A 23,508-nucleotide genomic window follows, 5' to 3' on the forward strand; every position below is an offset into this window, starting at 1 on the left:
TTAGGGGGGCAGCGGCTTCAGCAGCGTTTAAGGGGGGGTTCCCCATAATGGATATCTGTAGGGCGGCTACATGGGCTTCTCCACACACTTTTATCAGGCACTATAAAATAGACTCATTCTCATCAGCCGATGCTGCATTTGGCAGGAAGGTGCTCCAGAAGGTGTTGCCTCCTAGCTAGAGGAATCCCACCCGGAGTCCTAGTACACTGCTCTGTCATATCCCTACTGAGGAATGTCCTCCAGCACTATCTAGCAAAAATGGAAATTTTACTCACCGTGAATTTCTATTTGTAGATAGTGCTGGAGGACATTCCACCCACCTCTCATTCCTCTGCTTCAACCTTCTGGAGCGGGAGGGGGAGTGGGGGAGTTAGGGCTTCTGCCAGCGCCTTACATTTGCACACGTTGTGTAGTATTGGGTGTCTTCCTTCATGTGTGACCTGTCCTCCAGCACGTTGGTTCTGTGTTGGTCTGTCACTTTTCTTCAGCTATCTCCTGGTATAGGCTTCCACTTGAGGGACGTCTGAAAAGCTGTGGATATGGGGCCTGAGGAGTGTTCCTGGCTCTGTCAGTTCGGTCTGGAGAGAGGGACGACTCCTCCCCCAGGAGAGGATACAAAGAAGCTTAGAGACCCTGCCTGTCACGACCAGTAGGAGGAGTCATCCCAACTGAGGAATGTCCTCCAGCACTATCTACAAATAGAAATTCACGGTGAGTAAAATTTCCATTTTTTTCCTGGCCGACTCACCCACATACCCCCACATTGGGTTATCATGCTCTAGCAGCCAAGACAGGAAATCTCTATTGTTAATCTGAATGCTCTTCCTCCTTTCCCTCTCAGCATCTTTATTTCAGTTTCGATTTCCTGCCAGCCTATGCAGACATCTGTGTTCCTTCTGTCTTATATATAAAAGAAAAACACACCCTTTAAGTTTACTTTCAGCTTCCTTTCTTTTCCCACCATCTTTCCCCCCTCCTCTTGTCTATGCGCCTGGTGGGAAAGCCAAAAGAAGAAGCAGCTACTCACACGAGGAGCCAAAGAATCTTGGAGAAATTGGAAAAGCTATGCTAAATCAGCAACCTCTCTCATGAGGCATGCTGAGCACCCAGTCAGGGACGCTGCTGCAGAGGAATCAAAGAATTTGGGAGAAAGCAGCAAAAGCTATGGCTGAATCAGGAACTTCTCTCACGAGACACGCTGAGCACCTGATCAGGGATGCTGCAGCAGAGTTCACCTGATACAGTAGGTGACTCCTTCAGATGGATTGAGGGCAATGAACCCAGCTCTTCAGCGATCCCCAGGGGAGACTCTCCCAGACCTGGAGGGGAGAGGGAACACCGCCTCTATATGAGCCATTTCCCCCCCCCCAACATGAGTGAGAGCTCTTTCTCAATATTGGAGTTGGAAGGCATTACCATGTATGAGAGGCCCTCAGCAGACCACGTGGGTGAGATTCATTATGCCCCTTCCTTCCACTCAAGTGGTTGCAGGTTCAGGGCTTAGAACTGAAAATCCCAGTCCTCCCTTGTCTCTAGGATTTGTCAGGCCTATTAAAGAGGCACTTGGTCAGGAGGTAGGTAGTAAGCAGAGGCATAAATTCTGGAAGATTAGGACGCTGTCCCCCTCTCCAGTGGGTTTCTCTTCCTCATCTCCTCACCACCACAGGAATAAAACCAAGAGGTCCCCTAAGAGACAAGCTAAGAAGGCGAAAGCAGGTCCCCAGAAAACTCTTTGGAATTGTCCCCTAGGGACTTGCCTCTGCCTAGGATGCCTGGCAGGGGGATGCTTCAGCTTCCCACCATATCAGATGGGAGGGGCACCACAGAATACACCAGTGGGGGTACAAGCAGTAAACATCCCAGAAGGTGATTTTAGTGTTCCAGATGTTAATCCTGCAGAGTCTTCCATACTCCCTGAGCCCACCACTAGTGTGGTGCTTGGAAGGGAGGAGGAACAGTGGAGTCTCATGTCTGACTAGGAGAGTGCCCCCTCCCCTCTCCTGAGCCATGCCTTTCAAACAACAAGATTATGGGTGGCTTTTTCAAAAAGTCCTTTCTATTTTAGGACTGATACGTCCAGAACAGAACCTAGAGGAACTCCTCCCCTTAAAGAGGTGGTGTTCCTTTCTTCTTTGTTGACATCTTTTAAGTCCATTCCATTACCTGTTATTTAAAAGGTTAAGTGTAGCGGAAGGGGATGCCCCCTTCACCAATACAAAAATACATGGTATGCCAATGCACTAACTTAACATATAAGGCTGCTGCCTCTCTCTCTTTAGTGCCCATGGTTTGCCTCATGTGCATCTCCCAAGGAGTGTCTGATCCAGATGAGGATGCTACCAAATTATGACCTTGTGTACACTGATGAGGCCCCAAGAGTTTTATGTTAGCACTGATTTTCACAGCCAGGAATATGGCTACTAATGTGGTTGCTTTGAGAGTCCTCTGGTTGACTTACTGGATAATTGACAGTGCTTCTGGAAATAATCTGGCTGTGGTTCCTTTCAAAGCATTCAGTCTTTTGGGGGGAGAAATTTTACATACAATCCTAGTTGAGACAAAAGACAAGCTATACCTTCGCCCCTGCCTCCCCCATAAGCTTCCTAATAAAATTTCTTTCACCCCCAAAGAGCAGCTTTTACAGGAGCTTTTGTGGACAGATACCAGCCTGAACCAGTTCACGGTTCACCAGAAATGCAGCCTTCATCAACTCCAAGCCTGGCCCCAGCCATCCCCATCGGGGGAATAAGTTCTGATGCCAGGCCCCAGAGGTCAGGGGCAAGGTGCAGGACTTTGCCCGGGTTTGGCAGCGAAAACCTCAGATGTATGGAGACATTACAACTGGGAAATTTTCTTGCATCCATAGACCTCAGGAGGCCTACCTCTGCGTCCCAATATTCCCAGCTCATCAGAAATCTCTCAGGTTCATGTATGCATGCAGACATTTTCAGTACATTTGGTTCACCTCAGCACCTTGAGTGTTCACTAAACTCATGATAGGCTTGGTGCCACACCTCAGGCAGCAAAATAGTCACATTTATCTATATTTAGATGACCTCTTGATCAGGTCTCTGTCAATACTTCAAGCACAAGGAGATCTTCAGTGAATACTGCAGTGCCTGAGGAGTCACGGGTTCCTCATCAGTGTTGGGAAGAGCTACTTTGGAAGTGCCAATTCATGGCTCTTTCTTCAATCTATTCCAGGTCAGGACAGGCCATGCTGTCGTCTCATTAAGCTTTTTTTAAAGGGGCAGCACTGCTTTCTCCGCTTGATATTCACAGGTTTTCTTTATGGTACCTTCACAAGGTGCTCATTGCCCCTTACTACAGCCCCATTTGAACCTCTGGCCTCAGTCTCCCCAAGACTCCTGGTTGTCAGGATAGACTTCCTGATGGCTATCACCTCAGCCAGGAGGGTGGTGGAACTGAGCACTTTGTTAGTTCAGGGCAACCCCTGCATTTTTTAGACAGTCCAAGTGATACCCAGAACTAGTCCTTACATTGCTAAAATTATTTCCACCTTTCATAGGTCTGAGGTACCGGTCCTCCCTTCCTTTTGCCCTAGCCCTTCACATCCATCTGTAAAGTTATGGCACAAATTGAACATGAGGCGGGCACTTAAAATTTACATTAAATGCACCAAGTCGTTTAGGTTCACCACTAGTCTATTTCCTTCCTTCCATGCCTCCTCCATGGGGAAAAAAAGTGGCCCAATCAGCAACCATTGCCAAATGGATCAGAGCCTGTATTGCATTAGCTTACAAATCTCAACTGCTTAGGGCTTCTGGTCACATTACAGCCCACTTCACTAGGGCAGCAGCAACTTCTGTAGCTTTAGCCACTAATGCCAGCATTGCAGAAATCTGCAGAGCAGCCATCTGGGCAGTGCCATCTACATTCACTAGACACTATAAAGTGGACACTTACACTTCTGTTGAAGTGGCCTTTGGATGGCATGTCCTCCTATCAGTGTTATCTTCACAGTGAGCAGAGCTGCAATTTCCCACCCAAAATGGACTTGGGCTCTGGAAGGTCCCAATGTGGGGCTATGTGGGTGAGTCTGTGAGGAAAACGGAACATTAGTCACTTACCATGAAGGGTCTTTTTCTGGCAGATGAAACCTACATAGCTGTGCCATACCCTGCACTCATCCGCTCACTGCTGCAACACATAGGTTCTTACTGTTAGGTTTAGGTGTTAGTGCATTTTTTGTGGGCATGGCCCAATTTCTATGTTGTTTCTAAGGTTTAACTCCACAGGTACACGCAGTCTTAGGGTTTGGCCAGAATAGAAACTGAAACAAAGGAGATGCTGAGAGGGAAAGGAGGAGAAGCATTCAAATTAACAATAGAGATCTCCTGCCTAAGCTGCTAGAGTATGATAACCCAATGTAAGGCTATGTGAGTTTCATCTGCCAGAAAAAGACCTTTCACGGTAAGTGACCAGCATTCCAATTAGGCAGCAGGGATGTTGGGGAACTGCAGGGGAGACACTCAAGGGCTGCATGTGGCCTGTTGGTGGCCCATATGTGAGTTAATGATTGAATAGTACATGATATCTATTCATGAACTGGTGCAAAACATATAAGCAAGTATCTATCTAATGTTAGTGGGATTGGAGTCAGCTTTGCTTTCAAATTGTAGCTAATAATACTGTTGCTATTTCCAGTTGTACAGTGATTCTCAGGCCTTATGCACTTTCCTAGCTGCTACCCTATTTTCTATGTTATTTATTTATTTATTTATTTATTTATTTTACAAAATATATATGCCACTTGAATGTGAAGGCCTCTAAGTGGCTTACAGAAAACATTAACTTTATCAATAAAACAGTTAAAAACAAGTAATTAAAAACATATTTAAAACTTAAAACAGCTACTAAGTAAAACAATTAAGACAGTTCAACATCTTTTTGTATCTGGAAAGGCTTGCCCAAACAGAAAAATTGTGAGTGCTGAAAGGAATACAGGGAAGGCATCTGCCTGATGTCAATAGACAGGAAGTTCCAAAGAGTAGGTGCAGCCACGCTAAAAAACAGTTTTTTACAAGTATGGAATGAGTATTGTGTGGCATCTGTAACAATGCCTGTTCTGCAGAGCAAAGTGCCTCGAGTGGACACATATGGGGTAAGGCAGTCACGAAAGTAAAGTGGTCCCAAGCTGTTAAGAGCTTTATCTACTAGTAGTAACACCTTGAACTTGTCCTGGTAACAAATTGGCAACCAGTGCAGATCTCTGAGCACAGGTATTATATGCTGACATGGTCTCACCCCAGCTGCAGTCTGGCTGTAGCATTTTGCACTAATTGCAGTTTCTGGGTCAAATGCAAGGGAAGCCCCACATAGAGTGCATTGTAGTAATCGAGTCTTGATGTTACCAATGCCTGAACTACTGTGGTCAAGCTCTCCCGTTCCAGGAATAGCCATAGTCATCTCACCAGATGCAGTTGATAAAAAGCACTTTTAGCCCCTGAGACTACCTGGGCCTCCTGAGACTACCTGGGCCTCCAGTGACAAGCATCCCTAGATTGTGTACCTGCTCCTTCAGGGAGAGTGCAACCCTGTCCAGTGCGGGCAGTCAGCCAATTTCTCAGACCCGGGAACCATTCACCCACAGTGCCTCCATCTTGCCAGGATTCAACCTCAGCTTATTTTTCTTCATCCATCCCATCACTGTGTCCAGGCACTGGTCCAAAGTCAGCACAGCCCCTCCTGATTTGGATGTTACAGAGAAATAGAGATGAGTGTTGTCAGCATACTGATGGCACCTTGCCCCCAAACTCCTAATGACCACTCCCAGCAGCTTCGTTGTTGTTGTTGTTGTTGTTATGTGCCTTCAAGTCGATTACGACTTATGGCGACCCTATGAATCAGCGACCTCCAAGAGCATCTGTCATGAACCACCCTGCTCAGATCTTGTAAGTTCAGCAGCTTCATATAGACTATTAAATAGCACTGGGGATAAGATGGTACCTTGCGGCACCTGTGGTGGAAATACCACCACACACCCCAAGAGCAAAGACCAGGGGCCCAAAAAACAATCACCCAGTGCTACTTTCTGGACTCGGTTCTGTAGGTACAACTGGAACCACAGCAACACAGTGCCCCCAATTCCCATTCCACAGAGCTGGTCCAGGAGGTCAATGATATCAAAAGCTGCAGCGACATTGAGAAGCAGGAGCAAGGTCACACTCCCCTTATCCCATTCTCTATAGATGCCATCCATTAGGGCAACCAAGGCTGAGTGAGTCCCATGGCCAAGCCTGAACCCAGATTGGAAGGGGATGGATCTAAATAATTTTCTATGACACGTATGTGCTTCCCCCCCTTTTTTTCTCACAGTTGTGAAACAGGGTTCAAAGATGGAGACCTCTTCATGTCATTCAGAAGTATGTTCCAGGATGTGAGAGACGCGGTGGATTGGGTTCATTATAAGGTGATGGGCACTTTGAGACTTTTTAGATTTTTTGCCTGTTTAATTCCAAGCCTTTTAAAAATATTTGAATTCATTGTGGTGTGACTTGAACACTGTTAGATTTGTTTTGTCAGCCAATAAGTAAATATCAGTTACCAGCAAATACCACGCCCATCAGTATGATTGGAAAGGAGGGATTGGGAAACAAGGATTATTATCTCATCTCTCCCCCATCCCCAAGTTTACTTCTATTTTCCAACTCCTCCCCTCATTATAAGACAGGCTGCTGCTGAGCCATGCTAGAAGCCGTCGCTGTTTCACTTTATTACCATTATGCTTTTGCCCCCTTCCAAGGAGCAGTTTCCTATGATTTCTAGGTGGTCTCTCATATGCGCACTACTCAGGAGCAGCAGCACCCCTTAGCTTCAGCAGTCAAACTGTGTTATGTGTTATTTGACTATTCTGTTTTGTACTCCAGAAAATACTTGGTTCCTCCACTTGAATGGCAGCTTGTCCTGTGTTTGTTTCTTTCTCATGTGGTGAATGAGCTACAGGATTCTCCACCTCCATGTTGAATCTTTCCACAGCCAATCTCATAATACATGAAACTCCACAAAGAACTTTCTGTCTCCAATGTCACTGGTGCATCTTTGTACAGCATGATGAGTGTATGGAAGCTGATACTAGTATGAAACTTAAGATGAAGCAAGATTGCTAGATCATTGCTTCTACTGTATCATAAGGTTCTCCCCTGGGTTTGTGTTTCAGGGATCCCTTAAGGAGAAGACAGTTGAGAATCTGGAGAAGTATGTGGTGAAAGATGTAAGTATACCAAACCTTTCCTTATTGAAAGGGGATCGGTGCTGAGACTTGCTACTTTAAATGATAAAAACAGAATGGAAAATTCAATTTCTTCCATTCACTGAAAAACATTTTTATTTGGCATTAAGTGATAATTTTGTTGCTTTAGCCGTTTTTTTGGCTGATGGAGAAAAATTTAGCACCTTACCTCCCTTTGTTAATGGAATTCTAAGTACCCTCACTTCAAAAAGGGGTAATTGGTGCCCCCCCCAGTATATGGCGTAATAGTAAGGAAGCAAATGTCACAATAGAGATATGAACATCCCAAGACATCTTCTATGTCTTTGTATCATGAGGTTTATAAAGTTGAAATTCTGCCTTTTGTCTTGTGGGAGTACATAGCAATGAGCTTCCTGTAGAACAAAAAGTATCCTATGCTAAATGAAAATCAAAGTGATATTTTGTTCTAAAATTGGCTACTAAAGAGCCCTTGCTGCCTGCAGCCTCTCATTTTAAAATCATCAGATTTCTGACAACATATTATAAAGGAGCTTTTGGCATTTCGGTTTGAAAAAACAGTTTTAATACCTGAACAAATACGACTTTAGTACAAATTATAAGACGTGACTTATACGAGCTTTCTGAAGGTTTGTCAATCTAACAAACCATTCTTTATATTTAGCATCACATAGGTGGAACTGTCTTTCTGGAACTTGGCAGACTCTAGGCATCTATAATATAGGAAAAGATGCCCTCAGTGCTATTGTCCTGAATCGGAACCTGGACATGAGATTCAGTGATTCATGACCAAGACATGTAGGGTTTTAGAAGGCAGTTTCATCAGGCTGAAGAATGCATTTGGCATTATTCAAGACGGCAGTGTGTATGCTGCTGTTGAGGCTTGGAGATTGAAATGGCCCCTGAAGACATGGGCGTCAACTCGGGTGGTTGGCTGAGAATTGAATTTTATGTAAATCTTTGTCGTTGTAGGGAAAACTGCCTTTGCTGCTGAGCCGAATGAATGAGGTGGGAAAGGTGTTTCTTGCCACAAACAGTGATTATAAATACACTGATGTAAGTACTCCTATAACATGAGAAACTTTCTTCATCATATATTATTGATTAATTATGCATTAGGTGTCATGTTTTGAACTTTACCATAGAGCTGGGTGAGGAACCTCAGGCCCAGGGGCTACATGCAGCTTTCCAGGCCTCTTTGTCTGGCCCTCAGGCCCCTTACCATCCGAGCCCTCCTTAAATGCTTTTCCCTGGCTGGATGGGAGGTGTGGGTGTTGAAAGCTCCACAATTTGCGTGGCTTGAGTGTGGCTATATACAGTTCAAAGGTAAGAGTCACATCCATTGTGTTGCCTGCTTCTCTTTCTGCCACAGCCACCACTGGCATGCCCTAAAAGTTTCTGCATGAAGGAATGTGGGAGCAGGTGGAAAGGGGAGGTCAGGTTGGATCATTTGCTTATTAGTTCAGTGGGATTTACTCCTGTGTAATCATGCTTAGTATAGGTGAAATTGAGCACGGGGGAGCGGGAGGGGAGAGGGAAGGAGGGCTGGAGTGGGCAGGGGAGGAGGAAGAAGGAAGAAGTGGAGGAGAGGAAGGGGGGAGAGGGAAGGGGGAAGACAGGTCTGATCATTTGTATGCTTTTTGAGTTCAATGGGATTCAATTAGGAGAAGTGAAACTGACCATGGGGGGAGGAGAAGAGGAGGTGGAGGGGTAGGAAGGAAGGTAAGGTAGGTTTGATTATTAGCATGGTTATTGAGTTCATTGAGATTTACTCAATCATGTAGGATAGGTGAAACTGACCGGAGGGGGGAGGGAAGGGGAGGAGCCTGGGTGGGTGGGCATTGGGCAGAGGGAAAGCCCTTTTCGTTTCCAAAAGGAAAACTTTGTTAACAGTATCACCATTTTTCAGGGTTTCCCCCACCTTTTTATTCTATAACAGGCACATGTAGTCTCCCACCCAAATTTAAACCAGAGCTGTCCCTGGCCACATTCACACCAGTCCTTCATTCCACTTTAAAGTGTCATGGCTTCCCCCAAAGAATCCTGGGAAGTGTGGTTTGTGAAGGGTGCTGAGAGTTGCTTGGAGAAACCCTATTCCCCTCACAGAGCTACAATTCCCACAAGAGGGGCTGACTAAACCACTCTGGCCACTGGAGCTCTGTCAGGGGAATGAGTCTCCCCTCAGCACCCTTCACAAACTACACTTCCCAGGAAGTGGAAAAATGTCTGGCCTGGGTGTGGTTCCCCAATTAGCCAAGCCAAACATCTGTGAGTCTGGCTTTTAGAACTCTGACAGTTGGTTCTTACTGAGCATGCCTGAGCTATCATAGACTCCAGTATTAAATTTCTTAAATTAATTAAAATCAGCTTCAATCAGAGCAGCTGACGGTTAAACTACTCTGGCCAAACTACACTTCCCAGGATTCTTTGGGGAAAGCCATGACTGTCTAAAGTGAAATAAAGGTCTGGTGTGGGTATGGCCCCCTGATTAGGCAAGCTCAGCAGCTGTAAGTCTGGCTTTTAGAACACTGACAATTGGTTCTTGCTGAGCATGCCTGGGCTTATCATTGACTTCAATGTAAATTTTCTTAAATTAATTAAAAATCAGCCAGTCATTTTTTAAACTTTTAAACTGCAGAAGATGAAGGTCAGAGTATGGGACAAGGTCAGTAACAGGATTACAGGTACTCTGTGGATATTGCTGATTTTTAATTAATTTCAATGAATTATGAGACCACTGATAGAAAAAAGTCCAACAGGGGTCTGCATTTTTCTCTCTTGTTTTACACTTCGAACTCTCAATTCTCTCTGAGTGTTTTGTGTATCACCATGAAAACTTAGAGGGTTGTTAAGCAATCGTTTCTTAATTCAGGACTATAATATTTTGTAAGATTTTGTTTTGAAATGAGCTTATGGGAAGCAGCAGAATGGAATGGGGATATTTTTATTTTAATATGGTGGAATGTGAAAAACCCATGCTGGCTATAGTATCTTGTGGCTGTATAATGAACCCATGCATTGAGCCCAAGATTTTTTTTAAGGTACATTATTGGTTTGTGCTGTCAGAGTTGAAGAACTAAGACATGCCTTGTGTTATCATGAAAACAAAGGATTTTCTAAAATGGCATTTCAGTACCCACAGAGCCTATTATAGATTTGTATTTTTGAAGTCTATTTGTAAAATATTGTTTAAACTTGACTAAGAAAGAAATCCAATCTGTCTTCTACTTTGCCTTTCAGAAAATTATGACTTATCTGTTTGATTTTCCACATGGACCAAAGGTGGGTGATGAGCAAATTATTGCTTTAGTGGGAGATCAGCCTTTGCTAACCTGGTGCCCACCAGAAGTTCTGAACTACAGCTTCCATCAGCCTCAGCCAAAAGATCTGGATGACACCAGGTTGGGGAACGCTGTGTTAGATGGTATATAATCCCTTCCTAAATAAATGGAGAATAGGATTCAAGTCCTGGTTTGTGGGGATTGGAGAAACCTGATAGTCATTTATATTCCTATTTGTGAAATTCAACCTCTAGAGGCATGGTGTCAGCTTATTATGGTTATTCCAGAACAGGTGGAAATAATGAAAGTCTGTGTTCATATGCCTGATATGCAGCCTCTAGAGGTCACTAGTGATAAAAAAATAGGAACCACTGAGATCCAATTGTGATCTATTCAAAAGTATTCATTGCCTTTAGTGGTGAGTTGTTTGCCTGCCTGCAGCTTTAGTGGAAGCTGCTTGCTTTAAATACAAAGAATTATCTCTTAGCCACATATCTACTAATGGAGGATAACAGTGCTGTTGCAATACTTTCACTTATAATATTTTTTTCACAGCTTCAGGAAATGGACTCTTCAATTTTAAGGCTCAGAGCTTTATGTACCTACTATACATATTAGAAATGAAAAGTGGTTTAATATAAATATATATACTGTTCTCTTTCTTTGCTTATGCTGTTGTGGCTTGTGCTTTGAAAGCCCTGGCAGTGATTGATTGATGCCTGGGTCTTTGTATAATTATTTGAAGTAGTTATATAGGTAATTTCATGTAAATGATAATTAAGCAGTATATAAATACTGTTAAATAAAAATAAATTTAAAAATACCTACTTTTCCTTTCGTATATTGGTAGTCATAGGGTATAGTTATTGAATTGAAGTGTTAGGGAACTAATATGTTTGGGTGTTGGAGAACTCATAATAGTTGTATAATATTGTGAAATAGGAAAAGAAAATCCTAATAAATTACTAATAACAAAGAAGCTATGGAATGTCAGATATAGTCCCGTGTTTAGGTGACCTCCTGAATCAAACATTAATTGATAAGTTGATCCTAAAGATTACAGGGAACACAGATCCTCTGGATCGTGCTTTTCTTGACAAGCTGGACAGTCTGTAATTGACATACTGATTTCTTGTAGTAGCCATGCTATTGGAGTACAGATAGAATGTAGTATCAATCTCTACTGCTGAAGAAATCAGTGTGAATAATTAGAATTTGCTACCATGATCTTTAAAAAGATGTTCATCTGTTTGATTTTTCTCTAGCCTGGCAGCTGTCACCGGCCATGGCAATCATACTTTGACCTCATCCTTGTGGATGCGCGTAAACCTCTTTTCTTTGGAGAAGGCACAGTCCTGAGGCAGGTGGATACGGTGAGTGATAGTGTATGTAGTTAGGCTTGTATGGAAGAAAACATGGGGCCTTAATGTCACATGATTGACACCTGCCAAAGTTGGCCCACAGGGTGGGAGCAAAAAAGATTCCCAACCACTGGTCTAATGAGTTAGTGTGTGTGCGTGTGGGGGGGGGTTAGATCTGGCTAAGCTTCTTCCTAGGAATCAAATTGATTATATAATTGGTAGCAGAAGATGGAGAACTTTCTGTGAAAACAAGACCAGGAGCACAGTGCGGTACAGATCATGAACTGGTAATATTGATTATTGAAATAAAAGGAAGATGGAAGCAATACACTGAAGAACTAAATAAAAGAGAAGCAAGGATGGCAGATTTATTCACGGAGGAACCATATGATGAAGAACCAAAACTTTTAAAAGGGGGGGATGAAAGCTGCTCTTAAAATACTTAGAAGAAACAAATCTCCAGGAACAGATGGCATACTGGTACAGTTGCTACAAGTTACTGAGACTGAATCTGTCCAAATTTTGACAAAAAATTGTCAACAAATATGGAAAACTAAACAATGCCCAACAGACTGGAAGCTTTCAGTATACATCCCAATTCCAAAGAAAGGGGATCCCAGGGAATGCAGTAATTATCGAACTATTACCTTAATATCCCATGCAAGTAAAGTAATGCTCAAGATTCTACAACAAAGGCTCTTACCACATATGGAGTGAGAAGTACCAGATGTCCAAGCTGGATTTAGAAAAGGAAGAGGTACCAGAGATCATATCGCAAACATATGTTGGATAATGGAACAGACCAAGGAATTTCAGAAAAAAATCACCCTGTGCTTTATAGATTACAGCAAAGCCTTTGATTGTGTAGATCATGAAAAACTATGGAATGCTTTTGAAGAAGTGGGGGTGCCACAGCATCTGATTGTCCTGATCCACAAACTGTACTTTGGACAAGAGGCTACTGTAAGGACAGAATATGGAGAAACTGAGTTTACATCGGAAAGGGTATGAGACAGGTGTATTTTATCATCCTATTTGTATAACATATATGCAGAACATATATGGAAAGCGGGATTGGACCAAGATGAAGGAGGTGTGAAAACTGAAGGGAAAAATATCAATAATTTAAGATATGCAGATGATACCATACTACTAGCAGAAACCAGTAATGATTTGAAACAAATGTTCTTGAAAGTTAAAGAAGAAAGCACAAAAGCAGGACTACAGCTGAATATCAAGAAGACTAAAGTAATGACAATAGAAGATGTATGCACCTTTAAAGTTGACAATGAGGACATTGAACTTGTCAAAGATTATCAATAGCTTGGCACAGTCATTAACCAAAATGGAGACAATAGTCAAGAAATTAGAAGAAGGCTGGTACTGGGGAGGGCAGCTATGAGAAAATTAGAAAAGGTCCTTAAATGCAAAGATGTATCACTGAACACAAAAGTCATGATCATTCAGACCATGGTATTCCCAATCTCTGTGTATGGATGTGAAAAAAGTGGGTAAAAGAAAGATCAACTCATTTGAAATATGGTGTTGGAGGAGAGCTTTGCAGATACCATGGACCACGAAAAAGACAAATAATTGGGTGTTAGAACAAAATATATTTATTTATATATTTATTATTTGATTTATATCCCGCCCTTCCTCACAGCAGGAGCCCAGGGCGGCCAACAAAAGCACTAAAAACACTTAAAACATAAAAACAGACTTTAAAATACATTAAAACAAACCATCTTTAAAAATATATTTTTAAAAAGCTTTCAAAGCATCTTTTTTTTAAAAAAAAGTTTAAAACATTTAAAAAGCTTTAAAAACATATTAAAAAGCAATTCCAACAGAGATGCAGACTGGAACAAGGTCTCAACTTAAAAGGCTTGTGGAAAGAAGAAGGTCTTCTATAGGCACTGAAAAGATAGCCTGTCTAATATTTAATATTTATTACACTTAGACCAGAACTGTCACTAGAAGCTAAAATGATGAAACTGAGGTTATCATACTTGGAACACATAATGAGAAGACATGATTCACTAGAAAAGACAATAATGCTGGGAAAAACAGAAGGGAGTAGAAAAAGAGGAAGACCAAACGAGATGGATTGATTCCATAAAGGAAGTCACAGACCTGAACGTACAAGATCTGAACAGGGTGGTTCATGACAGATGCTCTTGGAGTTCGCTGTTTCATAAGGTCACTATAAGTCATAATCCACCTGAAGGCACATAACAACAACAAGCCTCCTCCCCCCGCTTTCCTCCCTCCTCTTTAGAGCTGGCTAAGGGTCCCCATCTGCTTCCCCCTGTCCTTTAGACATGGCTACTCTGCTAGCTTTCCCCTGCCCCTTTAGAGGTGACTGAGAGCCCCCTCCCCTTGTAGACTAGCTCCCTGCTGCCTCCTCCACTAATGCAATATAGTTAACAGCACCACCTGTCTGTTGGGCTGTGAACTGCAGCATGATGGATTCAGGGTGTGTGTGCATGCACACACACACACACACAAACCTATATAGTGGAGAGGCTTACAGTTTCATCAAATGAATTTCTCTTTTTGTGCAGGTTACTGGCAAATTGAAGATTGGTACTTACACAGGCCCATTGCAACATGGCATTGTCTACTCTGGAGGTAAAGTAGCCTAGTAGTTCTTTTTTCAGGAGCTGGGACAGAGGTTTTAGCTTTATTCTGTCTCACCTTGGGTTTTGAATCACTTTAGATTTTTCCATGATGTTAGCAGGCTTTGCCTGAAGGAAAGGCTACATGTGAGCCATCTATATGTATGCTGTTTGGCACAAGAGTGTGGTATCAATACATTTACATGCAATGTGTGTATTTTCTACTCTGGAATCATATATAGGTGTGCAAAAAATGCATTTGAAGAAGCCCTGCATTTGCAGCCATCAGTTCAGAGAGCAGATGCATGCTAAGGGTGGATGTTTATGCACTGAACGCATGGATTTTCTGGTAAGGAAATGCTTCGGATTCATAACTATTGGCCCTTCTGCTTTCTTCTTCCTTCTCTTCTCAGGCTCCTCTGATACAATCTGTGATCTTCTGGGGGCCAAGGGCAAAGACATATTGTACATAGGTGATCACATTTTTGGAGATATCCTGAAGTCCAAAAAACGCCAGGGTTGGAGGACGTTCCTAGTGATTCCAGAGCTGGCACAGGAGCTTCATGTCTGGACAGACAAAAGCTGTAAGTAATGACCTGACTAGTCCATTCCTCTCTACTCTTAACTAGTGTAGCTTGGCTTGATGCAGAGTAGTAGGAAAATCACTTGATTATTTACATTGTTTTTGTGCATCAAAAAATGGAAAACAGGCAAGTATCTGGATAGTTTTGTAACTTGATGTCCATAACTTCTGTAGATTCTTCTTCTTATATGCTTATCTTTTTTCCTGCTTTGGACTGTTTCTAGGAGAATTAGCTTACTCTGCTAATCATGGCCCAGCTTTGCTGACATCTGCCAGTTATTTGTCTATTTAAAATATTTATATTCTGCCTTTTTATTAAAATGCTCAAAGCAAATTGCAAGAACAATTAAAACAAATATTATGAAGGCAATTAGATTACACTATACAAAGTATGCAGAAAAGTGCAGCTGAAATGTTCAACTGCATTTGTCATGAGCATGGTAGGAGCAAGAAGTAGAAACTGTAATCCTAAAGTAGCCTTCCCCAACTTTGTATCCTCCAGATGTTTTACACTGCCACTTCTGTTAGTCTTAGCCATCATGGCCAATGATCAGGGATGATGGGAGTTGTAATCCAACAATATCTGGAGGACATCAGGTTGGGGGAGGCTTCCTTATAGACTGAAAGGTTTCCAAATATCCTGAATACCAGGAGACATTGCAGACATACAAAAGTTTTGTTGCTATGTTTCACTGTGGGATAGTAAAATCTGTTCTTTTTAACACCATTCACACAACAAAAATAAAGGGCCGGATCTTCTACCCATCTGAGTTGTCACATTAGTTTTATTAAGTCATATATGGCAAAAATTGTAGAATTGTGTTCTAAATCAACAGGTAATACCACGACTTGAAAAGCCAGTAGAATCCTCAAGGTGTGTTTTTGTGCTTCTTGCCATATTGGTGTGGTAATCTGCACAGGAGCATTTGCTTCAGCTGATGTCCACTCTCATAATATCTTTTTACTTTTTCTCCCCTCTGCTGCTTAGGCCTGTTTGAAGAACTTCAGAGTCTAGACATCTTTTTGGCTGAGTTATACAAGTAAGTGATGGATTACAGGCATACCCCGCTTTAACATACACAATGGGACCAGAGCGTGTATGTAAAGTGAAAATGTACTTAAAGTGAAGCAATTATCTATGCATGTACCGCACTGCAATCGCCACTAGATGGCAGCAGCGTCATGCCATTAAGTATCCATAATTGCGAAGCACGCGTATGTTAAGCGGGGTATGGTGGTGTATGGAGTATGTACATTATAGCAAGGCGACGTTAAGTGAAGCGACATTAAGCGGGGTATGCCTGTATTCTCCTCAGAATATAACCCAAACACTCCTCCTAATGAGTTAGATAAAATCTCTCTTTTTTAGTGAGTGGCTGTATCCTGTCAAAGGGCTCCAAATTAACATAGAACTTGGGAATTGTGGGGAGTAGGGAAGAGAGTATCATTGTGCCTATCACTGTTGTCTGAAACAATCAGCTTTCCTAAATTAGTATTTGCTCTCCCAAACATTAATCTTTCTATGTCTCCTATTGTAATGATTTTTCTCTCTACTTTAAACAGGCATTTGGATAGTAGCAGCAATGAGCGTCCTGACATCAGTTCCATCCAAAGGCGTATTAAGGTACTGGTGAACGGAATGCCTTTTGGTTAGATTTTTGTTCCCTTTTCCAGTGCAGTACTCTGTGCTAACTTCAATAGCGAGATTCCAGAAAGAAGGGAAGCTCAGGAGTGGAATAGGCAGTGGACCGAAATAGGAACCTAACAGAAGTTGGAAGAGTCAGATCTAAGGCAAGGAGGTGAGGAAAAGGAGAAGCTAAGGAAGTGAGATGGTTGTTGGAAAACCTCATGGGCCTAAGAACAGAGTAACAGGACTGTTGATCAAATAGGAAGGCTAGTTGAGTTAGAGTAACTAAAGATGAAACAGAAGACAGAGGTAATACACTGAGGTCAGTTACATGGCAGATGCAGGTAATGGTCTCCTACCTTTTTTAAAAAAACAAAAATCAGCTTTGGGGAGCTGCAATCTTGAGCAGAGGAATTATAAGTCAGGCGGCATGCTGCTCTTTTTGGCTCACCCCCCCCCCAGTTCTCTCACACATTCTTCCTTCTATATAAACTCTGTCTCTGAGGCTGCTTTTAGCTTATTAAAAGGGCAGGACTCACATGACTGTGATCCATCTACTTAGAGCCCTGCCCAAAAAAGTAGGGACCTATGGTTAAACTGGGTAGTGGATGAATATGGTAATCTCATATAGGGACTGGAATTGCTGTGTGCTAATGGCAAGGAAGAAGTGGGCAAGCAAGGGAAATTCAACTAATGTGGGAGCAGAGACTAGTTGGAAATAGGTTTGCTTAGGTCAACAGTGACAGCTCCTGTACTGTAAGAGGTTCACAGAAGGAAAAATCTGGTAGATGTGATTTTTCTTAGCTGTGCAACTATTAGTAGTACTAGGGGCTCTTTTCTCAGAACTCTGCTGCCATCTTAAGATTTTCAGATGGAAGAGATGGGGGAGCTGAAATTCAGAAGGGATTTAAACTAACCAATCCCTATGGTAGGACTGCAAATCCCGATTGGGCCGTCTTTCCCACCCCCAGTGGAGCATGAGAATTTGGAATGGTGAATGGCAGCAGTGGGTCTGAGATTTATTTCATCTCCCTTCCACCATGCCTTTGGAGAAGTGCTATTGGTAGACTGCAGTATGTTGAGCAAGTAGACAAAGATCCCATGCCTTACCTTATTTCTCACAGATGGGCCACAATGGCAGCCTTAGACCTCTAGTTGTGTTTGATCACACTGTTAATAAAATGTAGTTTGAAATTTAATTTCTTATATACACACTGCCTTGCAGGCTTTTTATGCCACATGCCTCTATATCCACAAATCCCTTTGCTGTTTTGGCTGTCTTCTCCTTCCTTTAGGCCAAATTCTATTTTTTCCATCAGTAATGTGGCTAAGGAACATTAGACCAGAGCCGACGCTGGCATACTTCTAGAGGGCACTGTAGATTGCTGAAGAATTCTTTTTATCTGGGACATTTGCCTTAGAATAGTTTTTGATCTATTTGCTTCTTTGAAATAATTCAGGAACTTGGGTGTGCTCCAGTGTACATGTGAGGCTCTCCCACCTGCAATACTTTTAAGTATGCAGAACTTTCCTTTCCATGAAGTGACCAAATGTCTAATTTGCTGTCTGATTTTAGAAAGTGACTCATGACATGGACATGTGCTACGGGATGATGGGGAGCCTGTTCAGAAGTGGCTCCAGACAGACCCTCTTTGCAAGCCAGGTGATGCGCTATGCGGACCTCTATGCAGCATCATTCATCAACCTCTTGTATTATCCCTTCAGTTACCTGTTCAGAGCTGCCCATGTGCTGGTGAGTTCAAATCCATGGAGCTGCCAATGGACAGTGACTGCATTCAGACAAGTACATGCATAGATCTCTGTCTGTACCTGAATTCCATAAAGGCATAGTGTAAGGCACTCCTGACCAGAACAGATATACATTTGAATGCATCTGTTAGCATTAGTTTTAACATTTTAACAGTTTAATTGTTGTAACCTACAGTGGGAACCATTCTTAGGGTTGAAAAGCACTATATAAATTATTTTATAAATCCTGAGTAGGATATTAATATAATATGTGGTGAGTGTCAAGCACCTGGTGAATTAGCATCTGCGTTTGCAGCTGCTAAGGTAGTCAAAATAATCTTCTTAGAACACTAATATTCATGTCTCTATACAGATGCCACATGAGTCAACAGTAGAGCACACCCATGTGGATATCAATGAGATGGAGTCACCTATGGCTACCCGAAACCGTACTTCAGTGGACTTCAAAGATTCTGACAAACGACACCAGCTGACCCGATCTGTGAGTGAGATTAAACCACCCAACCTCTTCCCTCAAACTCCCCAAGAAATAACACATTGCCATGATGAGGATGATGATGAAGAAGAAGAGGAGGAGGAAGAAGAAGAAGAATAGAAATGAAATTTGAACCCATCCTGGCAAAGCATGGCTGTAGCAGTGATTAGCAGGAACAGAATCCCACTAGTCCTGGGGTATGGGGTGGGCATGACAACAAAATTAACACTAATCAGAAACCCTTTATTCTTTGCAGACTTATTCCAACTGTAAAGGATTTTGCACTGCGTGAGGGTAGGACCAGACACAGATGCCTAACTGCATTGCTGTACCTATAGAACATGAGAGGGAAGGGCTGCTTGTGTGTCCTTTGTTCCTCTTACTTGTGCGTTTTATTAAAACTGCCTCCAAGAGATGGTTTTGAATTGGTGCAGTGAGCCTGCCGTAGGACCTGCAGCAATCACAGTAGCCAGTATCAGTTCATCACAGCTGGCACCTTTTGGGAAAAGATGTATCCCAAAACCTAATACTGTATGCACGGAAATGGTGGCAATTCCAGAGTTAAATCCACCCCTGTTAAGCACAATATTCCTTTTTGAAATATAATTCTCTAATCTCCTCCTAGCGCCGTTCTGCTTCTGCTCTTTCTGTTTTGGCTGATTCAGGAAAGACTATCAGGCCACATATTCTTGATTTGGCTGATAACTAGTTCTTCTCTTGCTCAGATCCCAACGCTTTTATCCTCTCTGTTCCTGGCATGTGGTGCATGTATTCTAGGGTCTTCCAAACAGGTCCTTACGTTGTGTGCTTGTTCCATGCCCTGAATTTATCTCTGTCAGCAAGGGACCCTTCCATGCTATATTGTGATCATGTCTCACAAGGAAATAACGTATTTCTGTGTGACCCACAGTGATCATTATAAAGTCTATGAAGAGAAAAGGTTTGCGTCACCTTTCCTAGACTCTTACTGTGGCTAAATTGAGTCTAACCTAGGAACAACAGCCTGTAAGATGCTATGTTGCAGCTGGCAGCCACTGTGACTCTATGTAATATGGAATCAGAGATTTGGGGGAGGGAGTGCCTTGCCCTAGAGCCTTCAGCAGAATGTTCTTATTGTTGCCACTCTGTTTTACTGCCATTCCTAGAATGAAAATAACTGAAGGGCTGATCCATATTATTTGTAAATGGCGCTGATCACCTGTTAGTGCAGGCTGTTAATTCAGAGAAAAATATGATTTAACCTATCCTACAATATAGGGGCAGGCTGACTTCCTTTTTGATGCAAACAAGCAGTACATACGATTTCCCAAGGTATACGGTCCCTTACCATACTGTGCCATTCAAGTGTCAAAGACGGAAGAGAGGCCCTATTTTGAAGTATTAGAAGTTTTACTTTGAATCACTTAACTGTAATTAGTCCTATTCCATTATTAAAATACATTGAATTATAAATCAGCAGGAGAAGCGGGTGCTGCTGTGATGGTCCTGCAACTGAATAAATCATGAGGTTTCATAAACTGTTCTGATACGTGCCTAAAACTGGCCTGTGGGGTATTAGATAAGGCAGTTATACTGGCTTTGTATTTTCCCCTTCCACCATCCCACTCTAGGATTGAACTGTTAAAAGCATTTTCCAACTATATCCCTCCATTCCCTTGGCTAGAACACTGACATTATAAAAGTCAACAGAGTGTTGTTTTGCCAAAGCTTGGAAAAGAGACACTTGAGACTTTACTGAGAAAGCTAAAAACCACTGCCAAACCAGATGTTTTTCATGTGTAAAAGTTTTTTTGCCGGTCTCCACTTGGCTACACTATACCACATTAGTAGTTTGCATCCCAAAAGATTAAGCCACAGCAGTACTCGGTTTACATCTTCCTTCCAGCAACAAGCTTGAAGTTTTTACAAATGGAGGCCGGGCCTGTTCCTTAAAGACTGATACTCTACCAAAAAATATGTAAAAATAAAGAGAAGCCACGCAAGGGTATATTTTGGATCTGATGCACTACACTGGTTATTCAGAGCTTGTATTTCAAGAAAAAAATGTGCATATCCATCAAAATTCAGCAAAACAAAAATAAAAAACAGTGTGATAAAGACAGCCAGGAAAGAACCAGCAAGACTTGCCACGATCAAGAGAGAAAGGTGTGGCGACAACAACAGGAACAAGAAGCAGCTAGAGGGCCACAATCTACCTATCTGAAAACTAGGGCTTTAGAATTCTCATTTATTCTCAAGCTGGAGGAAACTGATGGGTTCCGTTCATCTCTTGCTAGTGGCTGTGGATTTTTTCCTGCTCCCTGCAGTATGAAAGTAAAATAGATCATCAGCAAGACTTTCAGTAACCATTAATAAGTCCTGGCCAAACGGACTCTCTGAAAACACACATCCCTTCAGTTCTCCACACCTCAAACCGCTAGTTAAAAAAAAAATAACTCACCCCATTGTAAATAAAATAAAGATGACACATGCAGTGAAAAAAACCCCCACTTAAGCATGAAAGTTTAACAGGAAGAATCATTTATCTAACAGAAATAAACTTTTTTAAAAACTGCTTTTTTAAAAAATCGCAAAGATATACAAATAAATCAGATTTAAAATAAATAGAAGAAACTGGAAATCTGCAACACCACTGAGCATACACCATATTAGGATATCAATTGGCTTACGAAATGTGTACATTTCATTTGTGCTTTTTCAGGGTTTATACAAACAGACAATGTGGAATACTGTTGGTAGAATGCTAAAACTTGAAGAAATATTACACAATACAACAAGGGTCCCACAAAAGACAAAAAGAATAGAAGCTTTGGAATGCAGCAATATATGGAGACAAACTGTATGGCCTTAAAAAGCCATGACATGGTGTGTAACGAGTACTGGAAATCTGTGCAGCATACAAGGGTTTTAAAGGGGGGGGGAATTGCATAGGAAAGCTTGAGAACTGGGTTTGTCTGTGAGAGCAGAACAGAGGACTCTAGACCTCCAGGTGGCACATATATTTTGCACATTGTCTGCTCCTCTGTTCACTAATGGAGCCGGACTCTTCTCCACACGCAGTTTAAATAGGATTTCACTGTTTTAAGAAACAGAGTTTTGAGTTTTAAGGCTCCCACCATCCTTCCACAGTTTGTGTAAAACTAACAACCTAGTAATATCTTTTCCCCTCACAGTACCAGTTTTAAGTCTTGATTTGATGGATTGCGGGTGTGCAATGGTTGTCTCCAAGCCAGTGAGCTACAGTCAGCAGGCAAGTTCTTTAGATGAAGATATTGCCACCTTTTATCAATTTGTCTGGGGAGCATAAATACAGCATTCTACAATAACAAGCCAAACCACAATGAACTACAGCCACATAAAAGCCACAAAATGCCACATTCATATACCAAGAGGTTGGTTAAAACAAGTGACAGTAGATGTCACCTAACTACATTCCAGTCTAAAAACTTGCTGAAAATTCCTTGCGCAACCTTTACTCTTTCAGGCTGTCATAACACAACCTACCTTCTCATTGTGGGATGCACTAAAGGAGAGAGAATGGCCTCAATTTCAGTAACATGAGTAGTATAGTCAGGGCTGGTTCTAAAGGGTGGCCAGGTGGGACACTGGCCCGAGAGCCCCTAACTACAGGGTAACAGGGGTGCCCTCAGTGGGTGATCTGCGCCCCCCCCCACGCCCCCTACGTATCTGTCTCCTGCCTTTTAGTATAGCCCTTAATGAAGATAGCGGCCGCGGTTTCCCTAAAGTACTTAAGCCCCTGCCACCATCTTAGTTGATGGCAGAGATGCGCACGCATGCATGCCATCAACAAAGATGGCGGCGGAGCCTTCATCCCCTTAAGGAAACCGTGGCCGCCATCTTGGTTAATGGCAATAGTAGAAGACAGGAGACAGGTAGGTGGGGGGCGCACGCGAATGCACACACATGCTGGGGGCCAGGGCAAGCTGATGCCCAAAGGCCCTGGCCTGCCTGGAGCTGGCTCTGAGTATAGTGACACCACAGCTGAGAGTTCAGTACCAGATATGTCTACCACAAAGGCTTACAAACTTTCCATCGTCCAAGAGCCAAGGTAGGCATTACACAACCATACTTGCAAGACTTGTGCTTGGGAGCAAAAAGGGGAGAGGGAAAGAGTACCTAACTGTGAGCCATTTTTCAGCTAAAAACCTGACAACCACAGAGGAAAAAGCAGCTCGACTGGGACCGTTTTGAACTTTTGAAAAAAGCGGCCCACAGGCAAAGGGTTAAATGCTCCCTCCCCATTGGCACTCTCAATCACAGCCTTCAAGCCTGTTTTTCCGTTTTTTAAAAAATAAAAATGGGGAACCTTACATGCAAGTGCATGTAGCATCCTGTTTGGCCCTAAACATTTGATTTCACAACTGATTAACTATTCACCAGTTCCCCTCAGAGTCTAGTAGATTCCTGCAGCAAATAAATCTCAATGCATTGCCCCAAGATGGAATGATGGCATAAAATATCTACATATGCACAAATTGGGCAAATCCAAACAAGGCCTAATTTATCCACATCACCATCCTGTAGGCAGAAGCACAGAAACA

General features: G+C 42.4%; 1 protein-coding gene across 9 annotated transcripts in view; it reads left to right on the forward strand.

Moving 5' to 3' along the window:
* The window catches only part of NT5C2 (5'-nucleotidase, cytosolic II), a 141,655-nt gene that overhangs the window by 101,493 nt on the left and 16,654 nt on the right, over positions 1 to 23,508 (forward strand). For 7 of the 9 annotated variants that reach the window (XM_061636127.1, XM_061636126.1, XM_061636124.1 and 4 more), the window contains 11 exons: positions 6,340 to 6,433; positions 7,181 to 7,234; positions 8,204 to 8,287; positions 10,472 to 10,513; positions 11,778 to 11,885; positions 14,438 to 14,504; positions 14,905 to 15,075; positions 16,063 to 16,114; positions 16,638 to 16,698; positions 18,278 to 18,454; positions 18,824 to 19,570. In XM_061636127.1, coding sequence (XP_061492111.1) covers positions 6,340 to 6,433; positions 7,181 to 7,234; positions 8,204 to 8,287; positions 10,472 to 10,513; positions 11,778 to 11,885; positions 14,438 to 14,504; positions 14,905 to 15,075; positions 16,063 to 16,114; positions 16,638 to 16,698; positions 18,278 to 18,454; positions 18,824 to 19,066 — 1,153 coding nt within the window. In that variant the 3' untranslated portion in view covers positions 19,067 to 19,570. Of the gene's footprint in view, positions 1 to 6,339; positions 6,434 to 7,180; positions 7,235 to 8,203; positions 8,288 to 10,471; positions 10,514 to 11,777; positions 11,886 to 14,437; positions 14,505 to 14,904; positions 15,076 to 16,062; positions 16,115 to 16,637; positions 16,699 to 18,277; positions 18,455 to 18,823; positions 19,571 to 23,508 lie in introns of those variants that run through there. The other 2 variants (XM_061636128.1, XM_061636129.1) reach the window with 2 other exon arrangements.

The sequence above is a fragment of the Rhineura floridana genome, chromosome 7 (genome assembly GCF_030035675.1).
Source record: "Rhineura floridana isolate rRhiFlo1 chromosome 7, rRhiFlo1.hap2, whole genome shotgun sequence".
Classification (NCBI taxonomy): Eukaryota; Metazoa; Chordata; class Lepidosauria; order Squamata; family Rhineuridae; genus Rhineura; species Rhineura floridana.